Source organism: Entelurus aequoreus, linkage group LG07 (assembly GCF_033978785.1).
Source record: "Entelurus aequoreus isolate RoL-2023_Sb linkage group LG07, RoL_Eaeq_v1.1, whole genome shotgun sequence".
Classification (NCBI taxonomy): Eukaryota; Metazoa; Chordata; class Actinopteri; order Syngnathiformes; family Syngnathidae; genus Entelurus; species Entelurus aequoreus.
The window spans coordinates 72621499-72638165 of record NC_084737.1 but is presented as its reverse complement, the minus strand read 5'-3'; the positions used below and the strand labels follow the sequence as shown (position 1 = coordinate 72638165).

The following is a 16667-nucleotide window of genomic DNA, read 5'->3' as shown; positions in this document are numbered from 1 at the left end:
TCAGGACAACCTAAAATCATCAGCCCGGAGGTTGGGTCTTGGGCACAGTTAAGTGTTCCAACAGGACAATGACCCCAAACACACGTCAAAAGTGGTAAAGGAATGGCTAAATCAGGTTAGAATTAAGGTTTTAGAATGGCCTTCCCAAAGTCCTGACTTAAACGTGTGGACAATGCTGAAGAAACAAGTCCATGTCAGAAAACCAACAAATTTAGCTGAACTGCACCAATTTTGTCAAGAGGAGTGGTCAAAAATTCAACCAGAAGCTTGTGGATGGCTACCAAAAGCGCCTTATTGCAGTGAAACTTGCCAAGGGACATGTAACCAAATATTAACATTGCTGTATGTATACTTTTGACCCAGCTGATTTGGTCACATTTTCAATAGACCCATAATAAATTCATAAAAGAACCAAACTTCATGAATGTTTTTTGTGACAAACAAATATGTGCTCCAATCACTCTATCACAAAAAAATAAGGGTTGTAGAAATTATTGGAAACTCAAGACAGCCATGACATTATGTTCTTTACAAGTGTATGGAAACAAGTACATATGCACACATACACTCATGCACATAATTACGTTTCATCAAACATATATTAACGTTGTTGCCCTAGTGTAAACTGGGTATAACACATGGCACACTGACAAAGCTTAACCTATTGTCTCTATAACAATCTACAAGGTTAATGTAGGTTGCTTCTCTTTCTTCCCCTCCATTTTTCTGCATTCTTTCGTATCTCAAGTTATCATTACGTATATGTATTGTTGCATTTAAACAATTGTATTGTTGATAATAAAGGAAAAGTATTGGTATTGTTTATTATCAATAGCACTATTTCTATTGGTATTCATATTGCTCCATTTTTAGTGTAATAATGCTCATTGTCATTTCTGTATTATTTTTCATTTTCGCTAACTGCTTATTTGCTATTACTTTTACCATCATATTTGTACATGTCGTATTTGCTGTTGTTGCTCTGTTGTTGTTGTTGTCGTGTTTGCTGTTGTTGTTTTTGTCTCGCTGTCTAATCCCCCTCTTGTCCCCACAATTCCCCCCTCTGTCTTCCTTTTTTTCTCTTTCTATCCCCTCCTGCTCCGGCCCGGCTGCACCAAATGATAATATAAATACATTTAATAAAGTCAAAATACAAATAAGGCAACAAGAGAAGTATCCTACACTTCTCTTTTGTAAAGTAAATCTGAACAGCTGATATGGGCATCTACATCTACTATATGATTTGCCTGAGAAGCTGGGCAGGACAAAAAAATAAAAATTAAAATTAAAAAAAAAATAGTCCGAAAAATACGGTAGATGTCTTCACCCAAAAAAATATATCACTTCAACTTAAAGACAGAGTATGTCCATTGCAGACTGTTAATAATACATAGGTCATAGCTCCTATTGTTCTCTGTTTGACTAATTTCATTTCCTCAAACATTTCCCAATTTACAATGATAAAAGTATGTATGATTTCTGCTGATATCGTATCGAACTAATATTGATATCGACCAATACTCAGGCATCCGATATATCGGAAGTGAAACAGTTGTGTCAAGACACCCTTAGTTTTAAGAATAAATGTGAGTACCTGGCAAAGTGAGGCCACCTTCTCGTCAGCGTGGGCCATGGTGTGCTCTGTGAAGGTGGCGTACGGCATATCTGTGGACCACGGGTTCCAGCGGTTTATGAAAGAGGCCCGAGGACGCTTGTCCCATTGGACTCGAATGCCCGCACCCTCTCTCCTGCAACAATACGTCATGCAAGTACACTGAAAATAGTGCTTTTGTTTCCCTATTTGGTATCACAAAATACCTGTATTAAAATGTATTTTTTTTCTTTTTGTCATACACAAGTGATCTGGAGAGATGTAGCTGAAACACATACCCTTTTTTATTATAGTCCACCAGTTATTTGTTTCTTTTTCATTTGACTAATAGACAGAGGTGGGTAGTAACGTGCTACATTTACTACGTTACATCTACTTGAGTAACTTTTGGGATAAATTGTACTTCTAAGAGTAGTTTTAATGCAACATACTTTTACTTGAGTATATTTATAGAGAAGAAACGCTACTTTCACTCCGCTCCATTTATCTACATTCAGCTCGCTACTTGCTCCTGATTTTTATCGATCTGTTAATGCACGCTTTGTTTGTTTTGGTTTGTCAGACAGACCTTCAAAGTAGGATCTATCGCATGCCTGCGTTTCACCAATCAAATACAGTCACTGGTGACGTTTGACTCCGTTTCATCAATCAAACAGAGCCATGCGGTCACGTGATTAACTGCACATAAAGTTTCAGCGGCAACAAGCTTAAGCTTACATGAACTCAACGTCAAATTTGAGGAAGCACATCGTGGTAAGTAACGTTAGTAGATATTTTGGCTGTCACCGTAGGCTGATGTTAGCTTCCCTGCTATCAATCACTGTCAAATGTACATCGTGTGGGGACATTTATTAACGCACTGCAGCCTCATAGAGAGACAGACAAAGACACACACACACACGCACAGTTGCACACACACACACACACAGTGTGTTCCCAGATGCAGCCCACACCTATCAGTATATGGTTTGCGTAAAGGCTAACTTGTTATTTTCCTTTATAATCTCTGTTTACTGAGCCTATGGTGCTGTTAAGTTATGGTGGCTCAATTTGCCTTAATTTTTTTTATGTTAATGTATTATTATTTAATATATATTATTGTTTTAGTTGCTTAAGAGATATTCCTGGCTCTGGATTTGCTCATTGCTATTTTTATGTTTTTGTGCATTATTTGTTGCCGTCATCATTAAACGAACAGGTTACTCATTAGTTATTCAGTACTTGAGTAGTTTTTTCACAACATACTTTTTACTTTTACTCAAGTAAATATTTGGGTGACTACTCCTTACTTTTACTTGAGTAATAAATCTCTAAAGTAACAGTACTCTTACTTGAGTACAATTTCTGGCTACTCTACCCACCACTGCTAATAGATGTCACAATAACAATGTTTAGATTGTGCGATATAAATGATAAGACATTTGGTTTTGGGTTTTGTATATTGCAATACAGATTTTAGGCCATATCGCTCTTCTAGCAGCTTAAGCTGGCCTACAGTATGTCATGTGAGACGTGTACTGCCCAGTAGTGACGGCGTGATTTACAGCTCCAGCAACCTTTTGACAAATAAATATACATTATGCCAAAAACTGAAGGACATACAAAAGCCATATTAAAAAGGTAGTCTGCGTACTTGTTCAGGGATTTAGGCGGGAACTCAAACTCTCCCACCGAGATGGTGTCGACGGCATTGAGCGAGATTCTGACCACCTGCTGACACAGCAGGTTGATAAAGTCATACTTGCACACCAGCAAGGACCTGTAAATCCAAACTGAACGTTAGGGAGTGCTCACTGCTCGTAGACGTGACGTCAGGCGTACAGCAGCAGACTTACCGGTCTGTGATCAGGACTAGTCTCTCCTTCTCGTTATTCCAGTGGTCTATTCTGCAAACACGACGGGTGGGTTAGGCTGCTGCTAACAAAAACAACACACTCATACACAAAGATGACTCTGAGAATGTACAATGCCTTGCGCAAGGGTAGTACAGCAGTGCTATTGAAGCAAGATGCCATTCTTTTTTAAAACTATGTCAAAAAAAAGGAAACACTCATAACCATTTCATCATGAGTGCAAGTAGCTTATGGAATATTGAACAAGAGTAAGCACTTGGCATACAGCAGGGGTGTCAAACTCATTTTAGATCGGGGGCCACATGGAGAAAAATCTACTCCCAAATGGACTTGTAAAATCACGGCATGATGACTTAAAAAAATAAAGACAACTTCGGATTGTTTTCTTTGTTTGAAAATAGAACAAGCACATTCTGAAATTGTACAAATCATAATGCTGTTTTTATTTTTATTGTTACAATTACCTGTTGCGGTTAATAGTATTCATACTTAATTTGTCGTTATTTATATTTTCTGAATAAATTATGTGATAATGTTTATCAGTCAACTCATTGGTGCTAATTTTCAATCTATCTAGATAAAAAAATGACATCAAAATCAAATTACAGGATGTTATTTATGTAATTTGATCATTTTCCTCGACTGATGTACTAACATCATGCGGTTTATTTTGTACATATGTAGCATCATCTCCAAAGTAGGGCTGGGCGATATGGCCTTTTATTAATATCTCGATATTTTTAGGCCATGTCACGATACACGATATATATCTCGATATTTTGCCTTAGCCTTGAATTAACACTTGATGCATGTAATCACAGCAGTATGATGATTCTATGTGTCTACATTAAAACATTCTTGTTCATACTGCATTACTATATGCTCATTAACTCACTCCAATAGTGTCTTATCATTTGAAGTATGTGTGAGTGAGATGACAATAAAACTGCATTTGAACAAATGCTTGCTTTATTTAGATGAATGGGCATATGTGTGTCATTTTGCAAATAATCTAAGGATTAAGAAAATGGAATGTGGTGTTTGGAAAAGTGTGTAAATCATTTTGAAAAAAGACAACATAGCTAGTAAAATTGTGTGTAAGCAAATGGAAATAAAAACTGTGAATATATAATAGTATAATATACAGTTTGCAGCATCATTGTTGAGCAGTTCTTGAAAAGATTACAGGATATTTTTACTTTCTCTTTAGGTCCTTACATACACTACCGTTCAAAAGTTTGGGGTCACCCAAACAATTTTGTGGAATAGCCTTCATTTCTAAGAACAAGAATAGACTGTCGAGTTTCAGATGAAAGTTCTCTTTTTCTGGCCATTTTGAGCGTTTAATTGACCCCATAAATGTGATGCTCCAGAAACTCAATCTGCTCAAAGGAAGGTCAGTTTTGTAGCTTCTGTAACGAGCTAAACTGTTTTCAGATGTGTGAACATGATTGCACAAGGGTTTTCTAATCATCAATTAGCCTTCTGAGCCAATGAGCAAACAAATTGTACCATTAGAACACTGGAGTGATAGTTGCTGGAAATGGGCCTCTATACACCTATGTAGATATTGCACCAAAAACCAGACATTGGCAGCTAGCAAAGTCATTTACCACATTAGCAATGTATAGAGCAGGGGTCACCAACGCGGTGCCCGCGGGCACCAGGTCGCCCGTAAGGACCAGATGAGTCGCCCGCGGGCCTGTTCTAAAAAAAAAAAAATTTAAAATTTTTTATTTATTTTTTATTTAAAAAAAAAAAAATTAAATCTACATAGAAAAAACACAAGATACACTTTCAATCAGTGCATCAACCCAAACAACCTCCCTCCATGCACACTCATCCACACCCACTCACACAAAAGGGTAAGGCTGAAACGACGCGTCGACGTAGTCGACGTCATCGGTTACGTAAATACGTCGACGCCGTTTTTGTGCGTCGACGCGTCGCATATTTACGTCACACTACCGTCATGGCGGAGCGCAAAGCAGACTGTGCGAGCGAGGGGGAAAAAATCACGCCAAAAGTGGTCAAAAGTGTGAGAGTATTTCAATACACGGCCTAATAATGTTGTTGTATGCACACTGTGTCGAGCGGAAATGGCCTATCATAGCAGCACAACGGCTATGAACGAACATTTGAAAAGAAAACCATCAACTAGTCAATCGTCCGCGCGAGTATACGTTGTCATCATTACACAAAAACATGAATGTGTCATTTGTATCTGCTAGGGGTGTAACGGTACGTGTTTTGTATTGAACCGTTTCGGTACGGGGTTTTCGGTTCGGTACGGGGGTGTACCGAACGAGTTTCTAAGCTAAAGCTAACTTTAGCTGCTAAAGTGTTAACAAGCTGCTTCGCTCCTTCTGCGGCTGCCTCTGTCTCAGCACGCAGCATTGTCCCACCCACACAACCATCTGATTGGTACACACAAAGAGTTATACAAAGCGTTATCAGCCAATCAGCAGTGCGTATTCAAAACGTTACCAGCCAATCAGCAGTGCGTATTCAGAGCGCATGTAGTCAGCGCTTCAGCGTGGAGCAGATAGGTGTTTAGCAGGTGAGCATCAGGCAGCGGACTCTCCCCAAATGATAATAAACACCTCCCAGTCAACTACTAGTAACATCACTATGAGCTAGGGATGGGCGATACCACACTTTTAGGATTCGATACGATACCGATACTTTATCTTGCCTTTTCATCGATACCGATACCGATACCATTAATTTCTTATTGGCAATTTTTGTCAGTCAAAAATATTATTACTATTGTTATTATTTAAGACAAATCACAAGACAATATATAATAAAAGTAAAATTAAAATAAATAACATAAATATGAAAAATAAATTAAATATTATATACAATAATAATTAGATATTAGGGCTTTCCAATTAACTGTCAAATCCGAATCGCAAGAAGCTGCAGTTATTTTTTAAAGTTTGTGATATAATTAGCAATTAATGAAATATGAAATAGGCTAATGTTTTCGAAATGTAAGAAATCATGTTACAGATTAAAACCAAAATCACAATCAATCATATATTCAAGATTTTCTTGGGAAAAAATAAAACTGTAATGCAAAGATGAAGAATCTCCAAATTGTATCTCTTTCTTATCTTGTTTTAAATACTCAAGCAATTTTCAACTAACAGTAAATTCCCCTGTGTGGAAATTATTTGAATTTAGGATAATCATTTAAACAAAAATATTCAGTAAACATTACTAAAAAAAAAAAAAAACAATGCCTGTTTTAAGTCAAAAATTGGACAACACTGGATATGCCTGGCTGCATCGTTGTCGGCTGGCTGTGTGTGTGTTGCACGTTGACGACGCTCATTCGCTGTCTCCTGTCACGTGACTGGACCAGCTCTATACTCTGCCAGGTACAGGGGTGTCCCAGCACATAGTAAGTTAAGTAAGTCATCAAAAACATCTGAAAGTGATGCTTGCACCCCCCACACGCCGTTTTTTGGTTTATATCGATACTTTTTTCAGAAAAGTGATGCCAAATGAGTAGCGTGTGAGTATCGATATATCGATACCACAGGATCGATACGCACATCCCTACTATGAGCCTGTTGACCTTCTAGGAATATAAACTGGAGCTCAGCTCACTCGCAGTCCTGGCTTGAGGTGAAGGCTACCGGTAATTAGCTCTCAGTTCCAGCCACATCGACCCCTTCTGAGCGCCTATTTTCAGCTGCTGGGAATATTGTAAACAAGAAAAGAACCAGAGCATGTAGACATGCTAACCTTTCTTCATTACAACTGTTAGTCACTCACTGGAATGAGTAGAATTGGTTATTGTATACTGTGTTGGACTGGATGTTTATTTTGCACATTTTAAAAGCAATACTTAATGTTTACAGTGCTCCAGAATATTTAGATTGGCACTTTTTTGTATTGGATGTTTATCTTTATTTTTGCACATTTTAAAGCAAAATAAGCAATACTTTTACTTTTGAAATGCTTATACTATTGCAGAATATTACGATTTGCACTGGATGTTTACTTTTATATTTGCACATTAAAAAGCAAATAAGATACTTTTAATTTTGTTAAATGTTAAAAGTTTTAAATGTTTACATTGTTACAGAATATTTTGTCATGTTGTTGTCAATGTTGACTGAGTGGCCATACTTCTTTTTTTTTTTTAAATAAAAGCCATGCCTTTTGAAAAAACTGGCCTACATTTATTTTTTCATCTTCATTTTGAATAAAAAAATAATCGGCAAAAGGAAAAATAATCTATAGATGAATCGAAAAAATAATCTATAGATTAACCGATTAATCGAAAAAAATAATCTATAGATTAATCGATAGAAAAATAATCGTTAGCTGCAGCCTTACAAAAGGGGTTATTTCTTTCTGCTACCAATATTCTGGTTCCCACAACATAGACAACACATCTGCAAGGGACACAGTCCCTGAAGCACACATGATCGTATAGGCTGCTGGTCCACTAACATTTTCATTAATTACTATTTTTTATGTAATTATTTTTATATTGTTTTACTTTCTTTTGTATCCAAGAAAATGTTTTTTATTTATTTATCTTATTTTATTTTTTAAAAAAGGGCCTTATCTTCAACAGACCAGGTTGTCAATGAAATTAGATGTGTTTAAAGGGTTTTAAAAACCAGGTCCAGTCCAGATAATGTCCAAGTCGGACTCAGCAACACACACCTTCATTCATGTACACAGAAAACAATTAGGGAACACAACAGATTGCATATAATTTATAAACAAAATTACATTTTCAAAATAAGCATTTATGTACAGTCCAGATTATGTCCAGGTCACTCAAATTAGGGAACACAACAACAGATATCATATAATCTATAAACATAATTATACTTTCAAAATAAGCCTTTGAGGACTTCTCATCTTTTTTTAAATGTTTTTGGCATCATTATCGTTTTCAACCATGTAACTTTCTAAAGTTAGAAAATACTGAATAAATGTTTTAAAGAGAGTAATACTAAGTGAATATCTGTTTTTGGCCTTAAAAATAAACATTTTACGGAGTACTATAATTAAATTGACTAAATCATGATTGTCAATGAACTCTCCTAAAATAACAGAAACCACATTAAGCTTCATAAACAAACCAATCCTTAAACACATTTTTTCAACTTCCACCCAAAACAAAGACACAATATGACAATACCAAAACAAATGCAGGGTGGATTCAGACTCCTGACAACAAAATCGGCAATCATCTGACTCTGTCATATTCCATCATTTTAACATTTTCCCTGTGGGCAAGAAGTTATAAATAATTTTAATTTGAAAATAACGATTTTGCACATCGATAGTAGTTTTATAGATTAGTTTGAATATGGCATCCCATGGCAACGGGCAGTCAAAAAAGTCCTCCCATTTTCCATATGTGTTGTATGGGGCAGCCTTCAAAGATTTCTTTATTAAATAAAAATTATATATTTTTATATTTATTTTAGTTCCTTTTTGCCAACTAGAATTTCTTATTAGAGGTTTACAAACTAATAATTTAGTAGTTCCATAATTAATTATTTGTTTCCATCTTTTCCCAATTACTCCAGTTAGTTGATAAAATGAAAAGCTTGAGCAAGCATCACCATACATAGTTCTAAATTCATCATACTTCAGCATTTTACCATTCTCATTGATAATATCATTGACAAAAATGATTCCTCTTTCAAACATATTTTTCCAAAAGAAAGGCTTTCCATCTATTACAATATTAGAGTTCATCCATATTATCTGCTGCAAAATATCGTCTCTTTTTTCTGGCACATAAAATTGAAAACACCACTATGAGTGGATTGTTTCCTTTATGAACCCCGCCATGTTTCCCAGCAGACTCTCTACATAAGAAAAATGGAAGGGGATCACTTGTAAAAAAGGATACAATTTCTTTTGATACAGTACATGTTTTTTGTCCAAAAGGACATTTGTGTACCACTCAATGTTTAAATACATCTTTGGAACAATTGATGCTTTTAAAGACAGACACATAGCTTCAAGGTTGAGAAGTTTCAGGCCCCCATATTCATACTCTTTGTACAAAACCTTTCTTTTAATCTTTTCTGGTTTGCCGTTCCAGACAAAATCGAAGACCCTCCGCTCATAAATCTTAAAAAAGTTTTGTGATGGAGCTGGTAATGACAAAAACAAATAAATAAATTGAGGAATAATTAACGAGTTGGCAATAGACATTTTACCATACAAGGTTAGGGATTTCCCTTTCCATAATTGCATAATTTTGTCCAGCTTTCTTAGTCGATTATCATAATTTACTGAGCCTAGATCTTCCAGATTTTCTGGGACAACAACACCAAGTATGTTAACTGGTCCATCTGTCCACAAAACAGGCACTTTGCATTCCATTCGAAAGGACGTTCCCTTTAGATTTCCGATCCTTAACATTTTACATTTATCATAATTAAGCTTAAGGCCAGATTGCTGTGAAAATATGTCCAAAAGATTAAGAAGGTTCCGCAAACAATGAGGAAAAATCTTATCTTTGTGAATCAGCCTTTTCTGACATGAACTTCATCAAGAACAAACACAGAACACGCCTCACTGATGCACATCTGCAAGACTCACTCAGAGTTGCAGTGTCAAGTTACACACCAGAGTACAACACACTAGTTAACAGCATGCAATGCCAGGCTTCCCACTAACTGACAAAGAAACAGATAACAGATTTGGTGTCCAGTTCAAAGTGTGACATGATTTAAAAATTTGAGAGTTTACTTTTGTATTTTACATGAGTTATTATTTGTACAAACATGGTGCAAAGTAATTCATGATTTGTTAAAAAATGTTAGTGGCTAGCTAGTTAAAATGGGATATTGTGATTTCACAAGACTGTCTTAGAAGTGATCATTTGAAAATGTTCAATTTGAAAAATGTGCACTTAGAGAAAATATAAAAATAAAGTGTTGCATATTGATATTTATCTGTTTCTATATATATTTATTGTGAGAAATCATTAAGATGATCAATGTTTCCACAAAGATAAATATCATTAATTATTAATAATAACAGAATTAAAGGTAAATTGAGCAAATTGGCTATTTCTGGCAAATTATTTAAGTGTGTATCAAACTGGTAGCCCTTCGCATTAATCAGTACCCAAGAAGTAGCTCTTGGTTTCAAAAAGGTTGGTGACCCCTGGTATAGAGTGTATTTCTTTAAAGTTAAGACTAGTTTAAAGTTATCTTCATTGAAAAGTACAGTGCTTTTCCTTTAAAAATAAGGACATTTCAATGTGACCCCAAACTTTTGAACGGTAGTGTATAGGCCCACTTCAAAGTAAACAATGACGATTGCTGTGGATTTGCCAATATATGTTGTCAAGTTACAGTAATCATTCATCACATATGCTAAAAGGGTCGAGCAAAATGCCCCAAACATGTGATTTCTTATAGTAAAATAGGGGTTTTTACACATGTGTTTTGTATTTATCACTGTTGTGGGTAACTCACTCCAATAGTGTCTTATCATTTGAAGTTTGTGTGAGTGAGATGACAATAAAACTGCATTTTTACAAATGGTTGCTTTATTTAGATGAATGGGCATATGTTTTGACCAAAGTGTGTCATTTTGCAAATAATCTAGGGATTAAGAAAACGGAATGTGGTGTTTGGAAAAGTGTGTAAATCATTTTGGAAAAAAAAGACAACATAGCTAGTAAAATTGTGTGTAAGCAAATGGAAATAAAAACTGTGAATATTTGCAGTTTGCAGCATCATTGTTGAGCAGTTCTTGAAAAGATTACAGGATATTTTTACTTTCTCTTTAGGTCCTTACATATAGACCTACTTCAAAGTAAACAATGACAATTACTGTGGATTTGCCAATATATTTTGTCAAGTTACAGTAATCATTCATCACATAAGGTCGGGCAAAATGCCCCAAACGTGAAAATGTTTGAAAATTTCACAAAGTAAAATAGGGGTTTTTACAAATGTGTTTTGTATTCATCACTGTTGTGGGTAACTCACTCCAATAGTGTCTTATCATTTGAAGTCTGTTCGAGTGACATGACAATAAAACTAAATTTTTACAAATGCTTGCTTTATTTTGATGAATGGGCATATGTGTGTCATTTTGCAAATAATCTAGGGATTAAGAAAATTGAATGTCGTGTTTGGAAAAGTGTGTAAATCATTTTGAAAAAAGACAACACAGTTAGTAAAATTGTGTGTAAGCAAATGGAAATAAAAACTGTGAATATTTGCAGTTTGCAGCATCATTGTTGAGCAGTTCTTGAAAAGATTACAGGATATTTTTACTTTCTCTTTAGGTCCTTACATATAGGCCTACTTCAAAGTAAACAATGACGATTACTGTGGATTTGCCAATATATTTTGTCAAGTTACAGTAATCATTCATCACATAAGGTCGGGCAAAATGCCCCAAACGTGAAAATGTTTGAAAATTTCACAAAGTAAAATAGGGTTTTTTACAAATGTGTTTTGTATTTATCACTGTTCTGGGTAACTCACTCCAATAGTGTCTTATCATTTGAAGTCTGTTCGAGTGAGATGACAATAAAACTGCATTTTTACAAATGCTTGCTTTATTTTGATGAATGGGCATATGTGTGTCATTTTGCAAATAATCTAGGGATTAAGAAAATTTAATGTCGTGTTTGGAAAAGTGTGTAAATCATTTTGAAAAAAGACAACACAGTTAGTAAAATTGTGTGTAAGCAAATGGAAATAAAAACTGTGAATATTTGCAGTTTGCAGCATCATTGTTGAGCAGTTCTTGAAAAGATTACAGGATATTTTTACTTTCTCTTTAGGTCCTTACATATAGGCCTACTTCAAAGTAAACAATGGCGATTACTGTACGTGGATTTGCCAATATATTTTGTCAAGTTACAGTAATCATTCATCACATAAGGTCGGGCAAAATGCCCCAAACATGTGATTTCTTATAGTAAAATAGGGGTTTTTACAAATGTGTTTTGTATTTATCACTGTTGTGGGTAACTCACTCCAGTAGTGTCTTATCATTTGAAGTTTGTGTGAGTGAGATGACAATAAAACTGCATTTTTACAAACGCTTGCTTTATTTAGATGAATTGGCATATGTTTTGACCAAAGTGTGTCATTTTGCAAATAATCTAGGAATTAAGAAAATTGAATGTGGTGTTTGGAAAAGTGTGTAAATCATTTTGAGAAAAAAAACAACATAATAATAATACCTGGGATTTATATAGCGCTTTTCTAAGTACCCAAAGTCGCTTTACATGTTTTTCTGAACCCATCAATCATTCACACCTGGTGGTGGTAAGCTACTTTCGTAGCCACAGCTGCCCTGGGGTAGACTGACGGAAGCGTGGCTGCAATTTGCGCCTACGGCCCCTCCGACCACCACCTATCATTCATCATACCGGTGTGAGCAGCACCGGGGGCAAAGGGTGAAGTGTCCTGCCCAAGGACACAACGGCAGCGGTTTTTAGATGATAAGAGGCGGGGAGCGAACCTGCAACCCTCAGGTATCTGGTACGGTTGCTCTACCCACTACGCCACGCCGCCCCAACATAGCTAGTAAAATTGTGTGTAAGCAAATGGAAATAAAAACTGTGAATATTTGCAGTTTGCAGCATCATTGTTGAGCAGTTCTTGAAAAGATTACAGGATATTTTTACTTTCTCTTTAGGTCCTTACATATAGGCCTACTTCAAAGTAAACGATGACGATTACTGTGGATTTGCCAATATATTTTGTCAAGCTACAGTAATCATTCATCACATAAGGTCGGGCAAAATGCCCCAAACGTGAAAATGTTTGAAAATTTCACGAAGTAAAATAGGGGTTTTTACAAATGTGTTTTGTATTCATCACTGTTGTGGGTAACTCACTCCAATAGTGTCTTATCATTTGAAGTCTGTTCGAGTGAGATGACAATAAAACTGCATTTTTACAAATGCTTGCTTTATTTTGATGAATGGGCATATGTGTGTCATTTTGCAAATAATCTAGGGATTAAGAAAATTGAATGTCGTGTTTGGAAAAGTGTGTAAATCATTTTAAAAAAAGACAACACAGTTAGTAAAATTGTGTGTAAGCAAATGGAAATAAAAACTGAATATTTGCAGTTTGCAGCATCATTGTTGAGCAGTTCTTGAAAAGATTACAGGATATTTTTACCTTCTCTTTAGGTCCTTACATATAGGCCTACTTCAAAGTAAACGATGACGATTACTGTGGATTTGCCAATATATTTTGTCAAGTTACAGTAATCATTTATCACATCAGGTCGGGCAAAATGCCCCAAACGTGAAAATGTTTGAAAATTTCACAAAGTAAAATAGGGTTTTTTACAAATGTGTTTTGTATTCATCACTGTTGTGGGTAACTCACTCCAATAGTGTCTTATCATTTGAAGTCTGTTCGAGTGAGATGACAATAAAACTGCATTTTTACAAATGCTTGCTTTATTTTGATGAATGGGCATATGTGTGTCATTTTGCAAATAATCTAGGGATTAAGAAAATTTAATGTCGTGTTTGGAAAAGTGTGTAAATCATTTTAAAAAAAGACAACACAGTTAGTAAAATTGTGTGTAAGCAAATGGAAATAAAAACTGTGAATATTTGCAGTTTCCAGCATCATTGTTGAGCAGTTCTTGAAAAGATTACAGGATATTTTTACTTTCTCTTTAGGTCCTTACATATAGGCCTACTTCAAAGTAAACAATGACGATTACTGTGGATTTGCCAATATATTTTGTCAAGTTACAGTAATCATTCATCACATAAGGTCGGGCAAAATGCCCCAAATGTGAAAATGTTTGAAAATTTCACAAAGTAAAATAGGGTTTTTTACAAATGTGTTTTGTATTTATCACTGTTCTGGGTAACTCACTCCAATAGTCTTATCATTTGAAGTCTGTGTGAGAGAGATGACAATAAAACTGCATTTTTACAAATGCTTGCTTTATTTTGATGATGTGTCATTTTGCAAGTAATCTAGGGATTAAGAAAATGGAATGTGGTGTTTGGAAAAGTGTGTAAATCATTTTGAAATAAGACAACACAGTTAGTGAAATTGTGTGTAAGCAAATGGAAAAAAAACAAAAACAAGCAGACTTACTGAGCCAGGAGCCACACACTGAGCACCTCTCCATCCTCAGAGGGAAGGGCCACAGACCGGATGTCGCTGACCGCCTGCTCGATGGTACCTGGCTGGGGATGGACATGGACCACACACGTCAGACAGCATCGCCACGCACTCTTGCGACAAACATTGCCACGCAACATCTCACCCTGAACACAAAATAGTCCTTGACTTTGGCCTGCATGGTGGGGTTGTGTACGTGAAAAGGCGTCAGCGTCTGCAAGGGCCCGCAGCAGGCTCCCTGGCCCAGACTCCGCCCGGCTTCCAGCGGCGTGAAGGCGACCTCCACCCCTTCCTCGACCTCGGCCGGGTGGAGGACCGCAGCCCCCGGACTCTCCGGCTCCACCGTGTCGTTCAGTTGAAGCATTGTGTGTTTCTAAAGGGGAGTTACTCTAAAAGGACGACAGGAGGAAATGTTACTCCCCGCCAGCACAGTCGCCCATTGCGCACCAATTAATTGTTTTGGTAGTGGAAGCGCTTTGCTTGACTTCCGCCTTCCAGCGCCCTCTTAAAGAGACAGTGGAGCAAGAGCGTCACTGGCGGTACCGCGCATGCGCGTACATTACAGCATCTTCCTCTAAACCAGTGTTTTTCAACCTTTTTTGAGCCAAGGCACATTTTTTCCATTGACAAAATGCGGAGGCACACAACCAGCAGACATCATTAAAAACTGAAACTCAGCAGCCGATATTGACAATAAAAAGTAGTTGTCACAATTGTTGGATATGACTTTAAAGTTAAACCATAACCAAGCATGCATCAATATAGCTCTTGTCTCAAATTAGGTGTACTGTCACCACCTGTCACATCACACCCTGACTTATTTGTACTTGTTTGCCGTTTTCCTGTGTGTAGTGTTTTAGTTCTTGTCTTGCGCTCCTATTTTGGTGGCTTTTTCTCTTTTTTTGGTATTTTCCTGTAGCAGTTTCATGTCTTCCTTGACCGCTATTCCCCACACCTGCTTTGTTTTCGCAATCAAGACTATTTAAGTTGTGCGTACGCTATCCTTCTTTGTGGGGACATTGTTGATTGTCATGTCATGTACGGATGTACTTTGTGGACGCCGTCTCCCTGCTCCACACGCTGTAAGTTTTTGCTGTCGTCCAGCATTCTGTTTTTGTTTACTTTGTAGCCAGTTCAGTTTTACTTTTGTTTTGCATAGCCATGCTTCAGTGCCTTTTCCTAGCGGGACTTGCCTTTTGTTCATTTTTGGTTTAAGCATTAGACACCCAAAAGGGACAAGTGGTAGATAATGGATGGATGGATACCTTTTTACATGCCAAAAAAGGTTGAAAAACACTGCACTAGACAACGGCACATTATTATAATTATTGATTTGCAAAAAATATTTGGCCCTGCGATGAGGTGGCGACTTGTCCAAGGTGTACCCCGCCTTCCGCCCGAATGCAGGCTCCAGCACCCCCCGCTACCCCAAAAAGGGACAAGCGGTAGAAAATGGATGGATTTTTTGGACCAATTAGGTGAAGTCGCATAATTTCCCACGGCACACCAGACTATATCTCACGGACTAGTGTGCCGCGGCACAGTGGTTGAAAAACACTGGTCTAGAGCAGTGTTTTTCAACCTTTTTGGAGCCAAGGCACATTTTTTGCGTAAAAAAAATCCGGAGGCACACCACCAGCAGAAATCATTAAAAAACGAAACTCAGTTGACAGTAAAAAGTAGAGATGCCGATATTATCGGCCGATAAATGCTTTAAAATGTAATAACGGAAATGATCGGTATCGTTTTTTTTTATTATCGGTACCGTTTTTTTATTTTTTGTTTATTTTTTATTTTTTATTAAATCAACATAAAAAACACAAGATACACTTACAATTAGTGCACCAACCCAAAAAACCTCCCTCCCCCATTCACACTCATTCACACAAAAGGGTTGTTTCTTTCTGTTATTAATATTCTGGTTCCTACATTATGTATCAATATATATCAATACAGTCTGTAAGGGATACAGTCCGTAAGCACACATGATTGTGCGTGCTGCTGGTCCACTAATAGTACTAACCTTTAACAGTTAATTTTACTCATTTTCATTAATTACTAGTTTCAATGTAA

The 16667-nt window shown here is 36.5% G+C and overlaps 1 protein-coding gene across 1 annotated transcript in view; it reads right to left on the bottom strand.

The window, feature by feature from the left end:
• tprg1l (tumor protein p63 regulated 1-like) overlaps window positions 1-15109 on the bottom strand; it is a 20284-nt gene extending 5175 nt beyond the window's left edge. The window contains exons 1-5 of the mRNA XM_062052234.1: window positions 14740-15109; window positions 14568-14659; window positions 3448-3498; window positions 3246-3371; window positions 1595-1748 (exon numbers count right to left, since the gene is read on the bottom strand). Of these exons, the coding sequence (XP_061908218.1) occupies window positions 1595-1748; window positions 3246-3371; window positions 3448-3498; window positions 14568-14659; window positions 14740-14958 (642 nt within the window). The 5' untranslated portion in view covers window positions 14959-15109. The remainder of the gene's footprint in view (window positions 1-1594; window positions 1749-3245; window positions 3372-3447; window positions 3499-14567; window positions 14660-14739) is intronic.
• Window positions 15110-16667: the final 1558 nt, after the last annotated feature.